Below are 14,475 nucleotides of genomic sequence, written 5' to 3'. Positions count from 1 at the left end.
GGAGGCTGATCAAGGAGCAGACAGGCTCTTGAGAGGTGGTAACATAGTAGCTTTATTTGGGTGGTGCTTGGACAGGGTTGCATGAGAAGGGACTCTCCTCACAGTAGAAGACCTATCAGAGCCAGTGGCTTAAGGGCACCATCCAGAAAAGGAATTAGGCAAGGGCCCTTCAGAGGGAGTCAGGGAAATTGGGAAGGGGGCTTACCTGTCTAGGTGATGCCACTCAGCAATAAGGTAGAGGGTCTCCGTTTCAGAGCACTCCAAAGGGCAACAGCAATTTGGGGTCTTCTATAGCTGCAGGGTTTGTTATTTATGGCTAGCAGGTATTGGGTGTGGTTTCACAGGGTTTGTAAAGTAGGTAGGCTCAAACATGGTTAAAATATGTTAATTTAGAATATATTTAAAGCAATCCAATATGTGAGAATTTAAGCTGGGCTCCAGCAGACTTTGAGCTAAAGACCCGATCATGCTATGAAGAAGTAAACAACATGGGGGCCGTTTTTGCCTAATACACAGGGGCTGTCTCTGGCCCCTTTATGTAATAGTTGGACAGGAAGTGTTCCATTCATTTACTCCTTCCATTGCTTTAATGGACAAGTCTAGAATTCCTGATGGTATAAGATGCTTTTCAGAGCCAACTAAGACACACTCTTCCCTTTTTCCTTCGGCACTTCTATTGGAATCAGAGTGTTATGCAGCAATATGAGATCAGCTCTCCAGCTCCACCACTTTGTAGATGAGAATGCTGGCACCCAACTAGGCAAAAAGTCTTCCCCAAGGTCAGAAAGCTCATTGTGGAAGGAACCTAGACCCACACTCAGGTTTTCTAATTTTGCCCTATTTTATTTGCACAGTACCCCTTCCTTATCACACCATTCAGCCCCTGTATTTAAACTTTCTCAGTGTTTCTTTCTCTAGTTTGGGAATGCTGTAGCTCAAGGGTGTCAAGCTCATTTTCACCGGGGGCCACATCAGCCTCACGGTTGCCCTCAAAGAGCCAAAATAATTTTAGGACTGTATAAATGTAATGACTCCTTAACTGTTAAGGAGTTGAAATTACATTCAGCCCTTTGAAGGCAACTGTGAGGCTGATGTGTCCACCGGTGAAAATGAGTCTGACACACCTGCTGTAGCTCATTTTCATGGAAGGAAGCTTCAGAACAAACTTCTCTTTTTTTCTACGCCAAAAGGGTACCTTCATGTCTGTGCAAGCAGATACCCCTGACCATGTCACCATGTCCTGCAAATGATCACATAGGAGAAGCCCTGTGCCATAATAAATTTTCCCTTAATCATATCTGTACAAAGTTATCGGCCCCTAGAGTTCAATGAAATCTTATCTTTGCCAAATAGTTTCTCATCTCAATGTACTTTCTTGCAAGAACTCATAAAAACATCTTAGTAAATACCAAATGTAACTAATAGAAATTAAAAATATGATTAAGCCCTGTGAAGAATATTCTAGCATTGGTTAATAGATTTGCTGACTCAACCTTGGAACACGCTACCCATGTGTGGGTGATAAGGGATATGAAGGCTCCCTATTGGCAAATTTAGGGGTCATTTGTGGTTTTATTGTACTGTTGCCTTTGTAGGATTTTGGATGAATCGGTCATATAAGATGCAAGCATTTGTTTTTTCTCTGTTTTCTGTTTTTAATTTTCAAAAAAATTCAGAACATCTGTAAGCCAACTTCAGTCAAGAATGCTGACTCACAGGGTGAAGAAATCAAAGTCCAGTTTCACAACTCACATGTCTGTGGTTAAATTTCAGGACTGTGAAATTCTCTTCCCCTTTAGCTCTTCTCTCCTCCCTGCCCCTCCCCTAAAAAAAGGTGAGAGGGAGAAGGGACTTGAGTGTTACTGTTGGTTAAAGTGCTGTTTGAAAAGGAAGCCGTAGAGACTGGACTGTAGGGCACTTTGGCTATGTCCAAAATTCTTGGTTAGCTGAACAGTTTGATGCTCAAGATTTTTCACACTCATTATTGGTTGACACAAGTTAAAATTGTCATCTGGCCCTCTCTCTCTCTCACCCTATACAGAGTCATTGGCATTTTGCCTAAAAGTTTCTTGTTTTCTCTTTGTGTAGCACTTCATGTATATGTCAGAGTATGATTACAGAATTTTAACCCTTCCCATGACACCTTTGGCACTGGGGATAGAAACTAATCTCTCCCATTCCTTATCAGAATTCTGTAAAATAACCAAGAATTCAGAAACCAGAGTCCTTTGGATTAGGGACAGAAGACATTATTTTGTTGAAGAGCATCAGCCTATTCTAAGCAAATAGGAGTTGCAAATTTGCTTTAAATAATGTGGCAAATCAACTTTTCATTTTCTCAAAGCCTTAAGATCCCCAGGAGAAAGAGGGAGGTGTGGTTCTTCAGGCAGTGGCCAAAGGAGTGTGGTAGTGAGTTTCCTGAGTGTGTGTGAAGGTGTAAGTGGTGGAGAAAATGGGTTTGTGCTGCTGGATTTTCTCCGCAGTGAAAAGCCTAGCAGACCATGAGGGTGGGGAAGTGGCGGGAGGAAGATAAGGTGACTGAGCAGCCCTGTGGGAGAGGTACTAGATAATGACAAGAACTCCTTATGGGGTAGATCTTCCTCTGTTCGTTGGGGCTCCTGAGCTAATTAGTGAAGTTTTCTCCATTGAGGCGGTTCCTTGGGATTGACAGAAATAGAGCCTACCTGAAATAGACTTAAGTGTATATGCAAACTTAATAATGATAAAGAAGATGATTAAAGACTAATGGCGTTACTTTATTTTTTAAAGCCCACATCTCATATAAATGGATAAGAGAAACACCAAACCCCTTGACCATACACCCCCAATTCTCTGCTCCCTCGGAGTCATACTTCACAGCTGATTTGTTTGCTCACATTATCTCTACTTCCCTACCTCCTCGGTGCTCTCAACCTGGCATCCACCCCATCAGTGCACTGAGTCACCACTGACTTCCATGCAGCCAAACCCAGAGGTCTTTTTTTCCCTCATGTTAACTCTTCCTTTCCATGGATCGAACGCTTCCTCCTTTGCCACGCCCTCCCTCCTTGCTTTGGCTTCTGAGATCATGCATTCTTGTGTCCCCAGATGCTTCTTATTTGTCCGTTTCTTTTCTTAGGTAGGTATCTTTTCTTCCACCTGACCCCTAAAATGCTCACGTTCCTTGGATCTTGGTCCTGAGTCCTCTTCTCTGTCATTGGACATCGTCTTCCTAGGTGACCTCCTTCATCCGTGGATTTAGATGTTATTTATACTCGTAACTCCCACATTTATATTCGCAGCACAAGCCTAATCTCTGAGCTCTGTGTACTCTCCTTACTTGACATCTCCGTTGGCATGGTTCCCAGGCATGGCAAATTTCAAATAGCAAAAGTTGAAGTCTTGTCCCCCTCAACCCCAACCTGTCTTGACAGCAAATGAAAATGCATTTCCCTTTCAGTGTTCTCCATCTTAATGAATGAATGGCATCATCATTCACTGCTGAAATCTAAAACACGGAGGTCATCCTTATTCCTTCTCCACCCCACCCACATTCAGTCTAGTAGCAAAATCTTCCTATTTCCAAACTGAATTTTAAATCTGTCTACCTGTCTCCCATCCCTGCCCAACCCTGGCCAGACCCACTGCACCAGCCTCTTCAGGGGGCTCCTGTCACCTATCAATTACTCTTTTCCAGTTCCCCACATAGTAGCTCGAGACATCTCTTTAAGATAAAAATCGGATCAATGTGTTCTCATTGTACTTTAAACAAATTCCAAATACCTTACTCTGACCTACACCTGACTGGGTTTTTTCTAATTCTCTGAACTCATCTCATGCCATTCTCTCCAGCACCTTCTTTGTGTCTGCCTGTTGCTCTCCTCTAGGTTTCCAAATCGTTCAAGCTCTTTATTGCTGCATGTGGCCCAGGATGGCTATGAATGCAGCCCAACACAAAATCGTAAATTTACTTAAAACCTTGATTTATTCTCATCAGTTTTCATTAGTGCTTGTGTATTTAATGTGTGGTCCAAGACAACTCTTCTTCCAGTGTGGTCCAGAGATGACAAAAGGTTGGACAGCCCCAACAGATTTTTAGACTCAAAATTTCACTATGAAGAAAAAAAAAGAATAGAAATGTGGTCAAAGATTTATGTGCAAACACATTCATCAAAAGTTAGCTTCCATGTAAAAGAAAAAAACAAAACATAATGTTCAACATTGGGGGGCGTGATCCAACATGAGCGTGAACAACTAGAAATAGGTAGAGACATTATTTCTTTCTCTCATTGGATATTGAGGATTCACAATTGTTAGTGTGGTTACTTAGGATAATTTTCTTAAGCAACATATGGTAAAATTGAAAATTTGAGTGCATTTCCTGAAAAATCACTAAGTCATAAAGGGTCTTTGAAATAGTTCCCAAAAAAGAAATGTAAAATCATTTATTACAGCTCTAACATGTGACAAATTGCTGCCACTTACATTTAAGGAAGGCCAGCATAGTGGCAAAATTAGCAGCATTCAGGGATAAATGGATGGCAGTTAACTGTGAATGGAGCAGTGGCAAAATGAAAGATATTTCCTTTGCCACACTCACACATTGCAACCAACACCACATGCTCTGGGAAGATGTTTGTAAGCCACATGCCTTTCATGTGGAAGTGATTTCATCTCCTAATTAAGAACACACTTACAGATAAAAACAGAGGAAGGAAGCCAGCTCGGAAAGCATATTATACTAAAAGCCAGGGTGAGAGGGAAGTATTTGAAGGATGTAACATGAAGGTAGCTGGGGTTTGGAAGGAAGTGGTTTCGTAGACCCTGTTCTTGGTTGTTTTGCAGTCATTATTGGAGTGGCTCTTTGGCTCATTAAGGGTTTAATTCTGACATATTTACAGAGAAAGAGAGACAAGGCTTGTCTGGATTTGGTAGCACTTCTGTTGTTGGCTAGCCAAAATTTATCCTTAACTTCTTATGAAGAGTTACATGCCTTACCTTCTAGAAGCTTGCCCTACTTGTCATTTGAACTGTAAGATTTTAAGCCATTAGGCTTTTGAAATAGAGACTAACACATTGAAAGATAAGGTTTCTAAACACTTTTAACAGAGAATTATGAAATGAGAAGAGACAAAAGAGGAAAAGCTTTGGATTTTAGTGTCCGCACCGACACTATTAATCAGGACCAAAACAGTAAAAAAAAGGAAAGAGAAATTTCGCTGATGGAATTGAAGGATGTTAGTTCTGTTCATGCTGAAACATTCATAGAGAAATGTTTTATTTTAGATTGTAATGGGCCGATTTTTTTTAGTGCTGTGGAAATAGATACATAGCCCAGTTTTTACCAAAAAAGAATGACTTGTTTAATTAAATTCTCATTCTATTTTGAAGGCATATTGATAGTTTAATACTATTCATAAAATAAATAAAACAGCCCTAACCAGCAGTTTCATTGAAGTGAGCCCTAACGCTCACTTCATTGGCATGTAGTCCTGTAAAATTGGAAGGTCGTGGGTTCAATTCCTGGTCAGGACACAAGCCTAAGTTATGGATTTGTCCCTGTTTGGGGCGCGCACAACAGGCAACCAATTGATGTTTCTCTCTTACATTGATGTTTCTCCCCCCCCCCCCTTCTCCTGTCTCTAAAATCAAAAAGCATGTCCTCAGGCAAGGATAAAAAAATAGAACACAAGAAAGAATGTGACTACTGGCAATATTTCTTTATGGTTCCAAATCAGCAGTGTGTAATAGAAAAATGAAATCCAGGTTTGCTTAAAGTATATTTGGGGCTGGCATTATCATCCTTGAGTGAAATGAATATAATTTATATTTGCTATTTCAACAGAGTTACCATGGAAGATAAAAAAAAAGTTTAAATCTACCTGCTTTTCAAAAATGATTTCCTACACATATTCCTGGGAACAGATTCCAAATTGAGTCTTATCTTGTTATGGATTACCTGAAATAGAATAATATACTTTTAGGTTTGGGGTAGTTGATCATTCAAGATGTGTGCTTTATTGAAACTTTCAGTAATCCGATTTTCATTACAAAAAGGATATTAGAATCAGAATTCTATTGGAGACTATAGATGTGGTTAAAAAAACGCCTTCACAATGAATTTAAAATTTTCCTTTAGTCCTTTTAATGCTATAAGACAATAGGGTATATTTGTGGCTTTATAATTTTATAACATCTCTCACTGATTTCTGTTCAGGTTTTTATAAATGAATACATAAGTACAGACTTCTGTGAGTGTTTTGTGCACACGCATGTGCATCTATGTTGTTGCAGTCTTAGAGAGAGAAATTACTATTTTTTGGACAATGCAAATTAGGCGGAGAAGCTGAGGCAGGAAGAAAAGAAAAAGAGCTAGCTCAGAGGGCAAGACTGGTGACTGAGTTTGAGGGCAAGAATAGAGTGAACTGATCAGTGGTTCCCCACTCAGTCCCCACAGCCCTAGTTGCTGTCCGTCACCCTAGCCACATGTCACCTTTCTATGGCTCTAGTCTGAGAAATTAGAAGGGAATTAACAAATTAAAAGATGGAGGAAAACATTAATTTTTCTGATTCAGAATTTCGGAATCAGAGATAGACTTCAACATCAGCGAGTCTCAACACAAGATTTTCAGATGATTGGACTAATCGCAGAAGAAAAATGTTTTGAGCAAGAAAAGCAATCCTAGCAGCAAAGACTCCTGGTTTCCAGTTCAAGATTATTTTATGATACATTGTGGGAGAATATTAGTGAAGATTAAATAAAAACTTCTTTGTGATTAATCTCTTTGCTGTAGGCAGGGATGCTGCATTTGCCACTGAGGCAGAGGTTAGGAAAGACTTAAACCAAATAGGTGTTCTTTTTCTGGCAGAGAGCAAAATATTGCCCAGATAGAGGAGTCATCTGATATTGTGTGACATTTACCCTTGATCTTTTTAGAGGTAATTTTAGAAGTCTTCATTAGACACAGCAGATTCTTTCCATATGGTGCCTTACACACCTAATGATTCTAGAGAATTAGCTCCTGCGTCGTGCTGGTGCTGCCTTTGGGGTTGTGTATGTTTCAAGCTCTTCAGACTGATTGTGAATCTTTGGCCTCGGGCTGCACGTGATGTCACAGGACTTTCTGGTTTCACTTATGTGCATACAAGGGAATGTGCTTTTCCTGTCTTTGAAGCTATATTGATGCAGCTTGACCTTCTAAGCCATGTAAAACAACCTACCAAACCATTTAAAGTCCAAAGCTTCAGTACGTGAAACATTTATAGAAAAAGGAACAGTTTTCTGACAGCATTATTTATAAACCTCTATTCTGAAATTGAATGTACAGATGTACACTTTCACCATTACCAAATCACCCTTATTGAAAATGAGGCATTTTGCTGCATGCAGGTAAAAATATTGATGAATATCCTATGTATACTATAAATGAAATTTTTACTATACATGAGATTTCCCATTAGGAAACATTCAGTAAGTATTTATTGAACACCTACTATGTGATAGACACAGTGGGTTGGACCTGGGTGAAAAAGGCAGAAATGTCCATGTTTTTGTGGAGTTTACATAATTCTTTTCTGCAACACCACGCCTTTATTAAGGAGAAAATAATTCTGGGCTCTGGATTCTCTCTTGTGGTCTATTTATACATTCATGTTTTTAATAAATGTAAGCTTTTATTAAAATTTAATATATATACAAAACATGTACAAATCAAGTGTATAGGTCAGCACATGTTCATCAAGTGAGCACAGCCATGAAATCAGAAACCAGGTCAAGAAACAGAGCGTAATTATTGAATAAATTAAGACAAAAATTACGTGTGTATGATTTCCTTTATATAAAAGTGAATAAAATGCACTCAGTGGTTGCTGGGGGGATTGGGGAGTAAGGAAGCATGGCATGTGGGGATTACAAAGAGGCATGGAAAACCATTGAGACTGATGGATATGCTTATTGTCTTGAGTGATGTTTTCACAGATTTATGCATATCAAAATGTATTAAACAGTTCACTTTCAAATAGTCCATGTATTGTCTATCAATGATATTTTTAAATGTAAATTTTTTAAGTGGGAAAATTAGTTTGGGTGGTAATTCCTCAGAAGGGACATAAAGAAACCTTCTGGTGTGATAGTTTTCTGTGGCTTGATATGGGTATATAGGGAAAAGGCAAAGTGTAGCAGAAACTTCAGCTGTATATTTCAGATTTGTGCATTTCATTGTGTTTAAGTTGCAGCTTCATAAAAGTAAATTTTACAAAAAAGTTAAAAAAAAGAAAAAGAAAAGAAACAGAACATTGTCAACACCAGAGCCCTGTTTTGAATACCATCCAGTTACTAACCTTCCCAAGATAACCACTTTTCTGACTTCTGACACCATAGATTATTTTTCCTTTGTTTTGAACTTTATAGAAATGGAATCATATAATATGTTATATTCTTTGTCTGCCTTTGTGTGCTCAGCATTATGCTTGTGACATTCATCTGAGTTATTGCATGTGGTTGGGTTCATTCATTCTCCTTCCTGTGTAGTATTCCATTTGTAAGTATTTATAATTCACTTACCCATTTTTATCATTAAAGACATTTAGACTATTTCCAGCTTTTGCATCTTACTGTAAATGTCACTATCAAGATTCATGTATATGACTTTAGGTGAACATTTCTATTGGGGATATACTTTTGATTCTTGTATGTGCTCTGACCAGGAATCAAACCCACAACCTTGGTGTATTGAGATGCTGCTCTGACCAACTGATCTACCCAGCCAGGGCTTCAGGGATGCACTTCTGAGTTGGGATGCTAGGTCACAGATTACGCACATATTTACCTGTACTATATATTGCCAAGCAGTTTTCTAAAGTGTTTATATCAAGTTATAGTTTCAATAGCAGTGTATGAAAGTTCCAGTTACTCTATATCCTTGCCAAATTTAGCATTATGCACTTTTTCATTTTTGTGTGTATCTTGTTTAAAAAACTAGGACAGAACCACTTGAGCTTTGTGATGCACAATGAGACATCATCAAATTTGCAGCAACAGTGTTAATTCCTTGGATTTTGCTCTATGCCAGTGATTCAGAATGGTATCATATTGAATTGCAAACTCTCCTGAAGTGCTGACAGAATCAAAGCCACTCCAGAAGTGTACAATGGAAAATCCTGTAAAAGTTTGTGAGTCATGGCTTATTCAAGCCACCAATGGTAGACTACTTTTTTTTTTTTTTTTGTGCAAGAGGGCCAAGTTAGAATAAATAAAAATATTCACAGGTCCCTTTTTGGTACCTTGTATTTCAAAATATATGTGGCTTTATTGAGACCTGGGGAAGAAACATACATTTGGACAAGAGATAACTTGCCATATCAAGCGGAAGACTGGAAGTGAGAAATTTGGAGCGACTATTGCCCAGTAAACTATTAACATTGGACCATATTTGAGAAATGGCTATTGAGAGATAGCCATCATCCTGAAATATGATAGCTTGTCAACCATATTGTAAAGCTAGGAGGGCTAACTTTTAGACCAGGACCCTTAAGAGGAGGCTTTAATTGCAAACCATCCAGCTCCTGACCCTCCACCCCCACTTTAATAGCACGTATCTAAAGGAAGAATTGTACGTATAATGGATTCAGGTCCTGGACCCATCAAGAAGGGTCCAGCTGGAGTAAGGAAGAACCTTATTCTTGGAAGGATGCTGATTGTTTCCCCTCTCTTTTCAGTCCAAGGTTTACACTCGCACACCAACCTTATATTTGGACTTCAAACTGGACCAAGGAGCAAAGCATTCCCAGCCTGTTCCTAAAGGTATGAAGGGTTCTGGGGTTTAGTGACCATTTCAGGAAATGGAAAAAACACAGGGGGCCACTGTCTCTGGAATGTGCTTGATTCTGAAACTCAGCACAAAGTTCTATGAATTTAGTTTAGGTTTTATGATGTTTAAACTAGCCAGTATTGATGGGACCTTTCACGTTAGGGCATAGAATGTTAGGGGGCAGGACCATCTGGGCCACCCCCTCATGTTACAATTAGCGAAGTGTCAAAGCCATGTAAAGGCTTGCTGACAAGACAGGACCTTTAGCCACATCTCCCAACTTCCTGACTGCTATTGATGTACAGTGTTCCTGGAGGCGAAATCTGATCTCGTTACTTATGAGCAAGTGCATCCTTAATTGAGATACATGCATCTTTTGAGAAAAGTCTTCCATCGCTATGGAAGATTTACGTTTAGGGTGACATTTAAATGCAAAGAATAATTAGAAAACTCTCAAGCATTTATTTATTTATTTATTTATTTATTTATTTTAAAGATTTTATTTATTTATTTTTTTTAGAGAGGGAAGGGAGGGAGAGAGAGAGAGAGAGAGAGAGAGAGAAACATCAATGTGCGGTTGCTGCGGTCATGGCCTGCAACCCAGGCATGTACCCTGGCTGGGAATCGAACCTGGGACACTTTGGTTCCCAGCCCGTGCTCAATCCACTGAGCTACGCCAGCCAGGGCGCATTTATTTATTTTAAAAATATTGTTGAACCTGAAGTCATTAGGCATCAACCTCAGACCCATTATTTTCCTCTTTAGTTTTTTTCATTCTGGCTATTTTTAAGTACAGAAAAAATTTTAACTAACTCACTTAAACATATGCCTACCCTTGTACATAATTTTTATAACAACATATGTGGTAGCCCAAGCGCTTTAACTTTTTTCTTTTACTCCCGAGTTTGCATCCCTGCATTCCTTTTTTCTCCCTTATCAGCCCATCGCAGTACCTCCTCTGTATATCTCAGATCTGGATGTATCCTTGAATTAGATCTTGCTGTGTTTTTGTCCACACTTACATTTGTATACTGACATATACCTGCATGTAAATATACAGATCTATGGGGTTATTTTCTCACTGTTTTACTAAAATGGAATTGTATTATAAATACATTTTTGCATTTTGCTTTTTTGCTCAGACTATACCTCATGGAAATTCTTCCCAGTCTACTCATATGGCTTTCTTGAATATGATTCTATGCCATAGGTTGACTGAAACACATTTAGCTATTTCCTATCAATGGGTACTCCCTTTGTTTCTAGCACTTGGCCACCGCACACTGGTCTGCAATGCATATCCTTGTACTATGTACTCGTGTCCTTCCATATGGGGGCTTATTTTGATGTGTCAGGTTTCCAGGGATGCTTACAAGGTGTACACACATTTAATATTTAAAAGACATTGTCAAATTGCAGTCCAAAAGGCAGTTACACTTCTTGTCAGGCTTCTACCAGTTTCCCCATGCCCCCACCAACGCTGTGTGTGGTTCATGTCAATTTTTGCTCTACCCTTAGCCACCACCCTCTGTGGCCTCATGAGAGAATGGGTATCTGTCTGTTAACAAAGTTGTACTTCTATATTATTTCATCACTATGAATTTTAAAAGTCAGATTTATTTTCAAAAACATTTTTGGAAGGAAACAAAAGCAAGTAATTAGAAATGTGCGTTTATTGTTGAGTCACTGCAAATGCACTTTAAACAAATCTTTTATAAACCCAGCTCTGAAGCAGAACCTCCTTTTCTAAGACATGACTTCCAGTTATAGTGCTCTCTCTGTCTGTGTCTCTGTCTCTGGCTCTGTCTTTCTCTCTCTCTTTCACACACACACACACACACACACACACACACACACACACATTCGCTCTTGCTTGCATTAGGTGACAAATCCAAAGTTTGAGGCTTCTCTGTCCAGTACCAAACAAACAATTCAGATCTTATAACACATTTTATAGACATGATAGTTTTGGCTGCCTGGAATCAGACATATTGGTTGATAAAATTATGCTGTGTAAATTTTATTAGCAAGTCATTTAAGCCAAGTTCACCCTTTGCCTTTGTTTAAAACTACCTTTCCATTTTTATGAAGTATCTTTTTCCATCCCTTTACTTTTAGTCTGTGTATATCTTTCATTCTGAGGTGGGTCTCTGTGTCCAGGTCAAATTCCATTGTAAAATCCAAGGCTGTCTAAATTAATTTTATTTGGATGTTTTATGGCATCAACTGTTTTGTTTATAATATTTTGATTGCTTTGTTACTCATGGTAAGTGGACTTGACATGGATATCTGGGTTATGTTTGGATTTTGGCATAAGCTTTGCAATCTAACTAATGTTGACTTCATTGTTTCATTACCAAACGAATGGGCTAGAGATAGAGGCATACACTGCTACCATCCCATTCCTATACCAGGAAAATGCACATTTCCCAAGCAACGTCCCGTTAAGGGAGACAGAAAAAATTTCTCATGAATCAGGCTAAATTGTTTTTTTCTGAATTCCTTCCCATAAATAGTATTGGAATCGATTTTTACCATGTCTTTATTTCGTTCGGGCAAGGCATGTTTCCGTGGAGCTGTGCTAATCTTGCAGAAAACAGATGTTTCATGCAGTGATGATTTTGGAAGGTAGTTAATATCAAGAATGGGGCTGCATGGTGCATCACTTACAAATAATCCAATTTGTCAAGTCTCTGACAGTACCAAATTCTTTTCGCATTGGCCACATGTTTTTCATGTTATTTCTTGGCTAAAATAAGAGTAAGTAGTTTCTTTCTCTCTCTCTCTCTCTCTCTCTCTCTCTCTGGTGACTTTTACCATCTCTTGCTATGCAGTCTGATTTTCCTTGCTGTGAAGTGATGTACCGATAACACTGTTGGTTATCATTCACTTAGAAGGACATAAATCTGTATTTCTAGGAAAATATTGATCTTTTCCAAGAAATTTGTGGCTTCTGGTCATCATGTCCCCTTTGTCTTCTGACTGACTGCATCGTGATTTGGCTGTCAACAGCCACTCTGTTTTCCCCATCTCCCTTCATAATGCCTCTGCTACTAGCTTTTTAAAAACATGATCTGGAATGTTTTAAAAAAGGATTGTTAAGGTATGGAAAAATTAATTTCATAAGCCTGTTTTTACCTCCCATAATTGTAACTTTACAGTAGATGTATATGCATGTCAATCAGCAAAATTTCTTTAGAAAATATATAGCCTACCTCTCTGTCTGTGGTAAGCAGAATAATGACTCCATCAAAATATCCAAGTTGTCAGTATGCTACCTTACATGCTAAAGGGGCTACATTAAGGATATTGAGATGGGGAGGTTAGTCTGGATAATCCACCGGACCCAATATAATCATAAAGATCTGTATACATAAAAGAGGAAGACAGGAGTCAGAGAGAAAGAAAAGGGAGAGAGAGAGAGAGAGAGAGAGAGAGAGAGAGAAGAGAAGAGAGGGAGAGGGAGAGGGAGAGGGAGAGGGAGAGGGAGAACAATGGAAGCAGAGGTCAGAGTGATGCAGTTGTTGCTTTGGAAATGGAAGGAGGCCAGCAGCCAAGATACCGAGGCTGTAGTGGCTAGAAAAGGCAAGGAAATAATACTCCCATAAAACCTCAGAAAGGAACACTGCCCAGCAGACACCTTAATTTTATTAAATGTTATTTATTTATTTATTTATTTATTTATTTATTTATTTATTTATTTTTGAGGCGGGGGGAGGAAGGGAGAAAGAAAGGGAGAGAAACATCAGTCTGTGGTTGTCTCTCACGTGGCCCTCACTGGGGACCTGGCCCACAACCCAGGGAGGTGCCCCGACTGGGAATTGAACCTGCAACCCTTTGGTTCACAGCCTGCACTCAATCCACTGAACTCCACCAGCCAGGGCAGACACCTTGATTTTAGATGCTTAAAACCCATTTTTGGACTTTTGACCTCCAGAACTGTAAGATAATAAAGTTTTGTTGTTTTAAGCCACCAAGTTTGTGGCAATTTGTTACAGCACCAATAGAAAAATTAATGCACCTTCTTAAATATTAATACATTTTTTTGCTTCCATGTTTACCTTCAAGGGGGACAAAGTGTAAGGAGCCACATCAATGATATCTTAAAACTTTGGGGGAAAAAAAATAAATGCTTCAAAACACTTTTCAGAAAGTAGATGTTAATGCCGTGCATATGGTAGCTACTCAGTAAACCACATTAAGATATGTTTAAATAAGTCTTACTGTATTAGTTATCTGTCAATATATCTAGAACTTAGTGGCTTGCAACAACATTTATCGTCTCACAGTGTCTCACAGTTTACCTGTGCCCTCTGGGTCAGGAACCCTTATAAATCTGCAATCATGGTGTCAGTCAGGGCTGCGGTCATCCCAGGGCTGAAAGGGAAAGGGCGCACCTCCAAACTCACAGCCATGGGGTTGTTGGTAGCATTCAGTTTCTTTAAGGTTGTTGGCTGCAGTCCACTCTCAGGTCCTTGCCATGTGCGCCTCTCCATAGCACAGCTCACAGCATGGCTGCAGGCTTCATCCAAGCCAGCAAATGCGAGAGTCAAAAGGGGTTAGCAAGATGGAAACCAGAGTCTTTATGTAACCTAATCTCAGAAGTGACAGTCCATCACTGTCGTATTGTTTTGCTTCTTAGAACCAAGGCACAAGGTGTCCAACCCACAGCCCAGAATGGTTATGA

At 39.2% G+C, this 14,475-nt stretch overlaps 1 protein-coding gene across 4 annotated transcripts in view; it reads left to right on the top strand.

Annotated features, from left to right (window-relative positions):
- Positions 1–14,475, top strand: part of PIR (pirin) — an 83,118-nt gene that overhangs the window by 43,593 nt on the left and 25,050 nt on the right. For all 4 annotated transcript variants that reach the window (XM_036016772.1, XM_036016771.1, XM_028523259.2 and 1 more), the window contains exon 6: positions 9,697–9,781. In XM_036016772.1, the coding sequence (XP_035872665.1) occupies positions 9,697–9,781 (85 nt within the window). The remainder of the gene's footprint in view (positions 1–9,696; positions 9,782–14,475) is intronic.

The sequence above is a fragment of the Phyllostomus discolor genome, chromosome X (genome assembly GCF_004126475.2).
Source record: "Phyllostomus discolor isolate MPI-MPIP mPhyDis1 chromosome X, mPhyDis1.pri.v3, whole genome shotgun sequence".
Taxonomy (NCBI): Eukaryota; Metazoa; Chordata; class Mammalia; order Chiroptera; family Phyllostomidae; genus Phyllostomus; species Phyllostomus discolor.
Note: the sequence above shows the minus strand (reverse complement) of the source record. Positions and strands in the feature narration are given on the sequence as shown.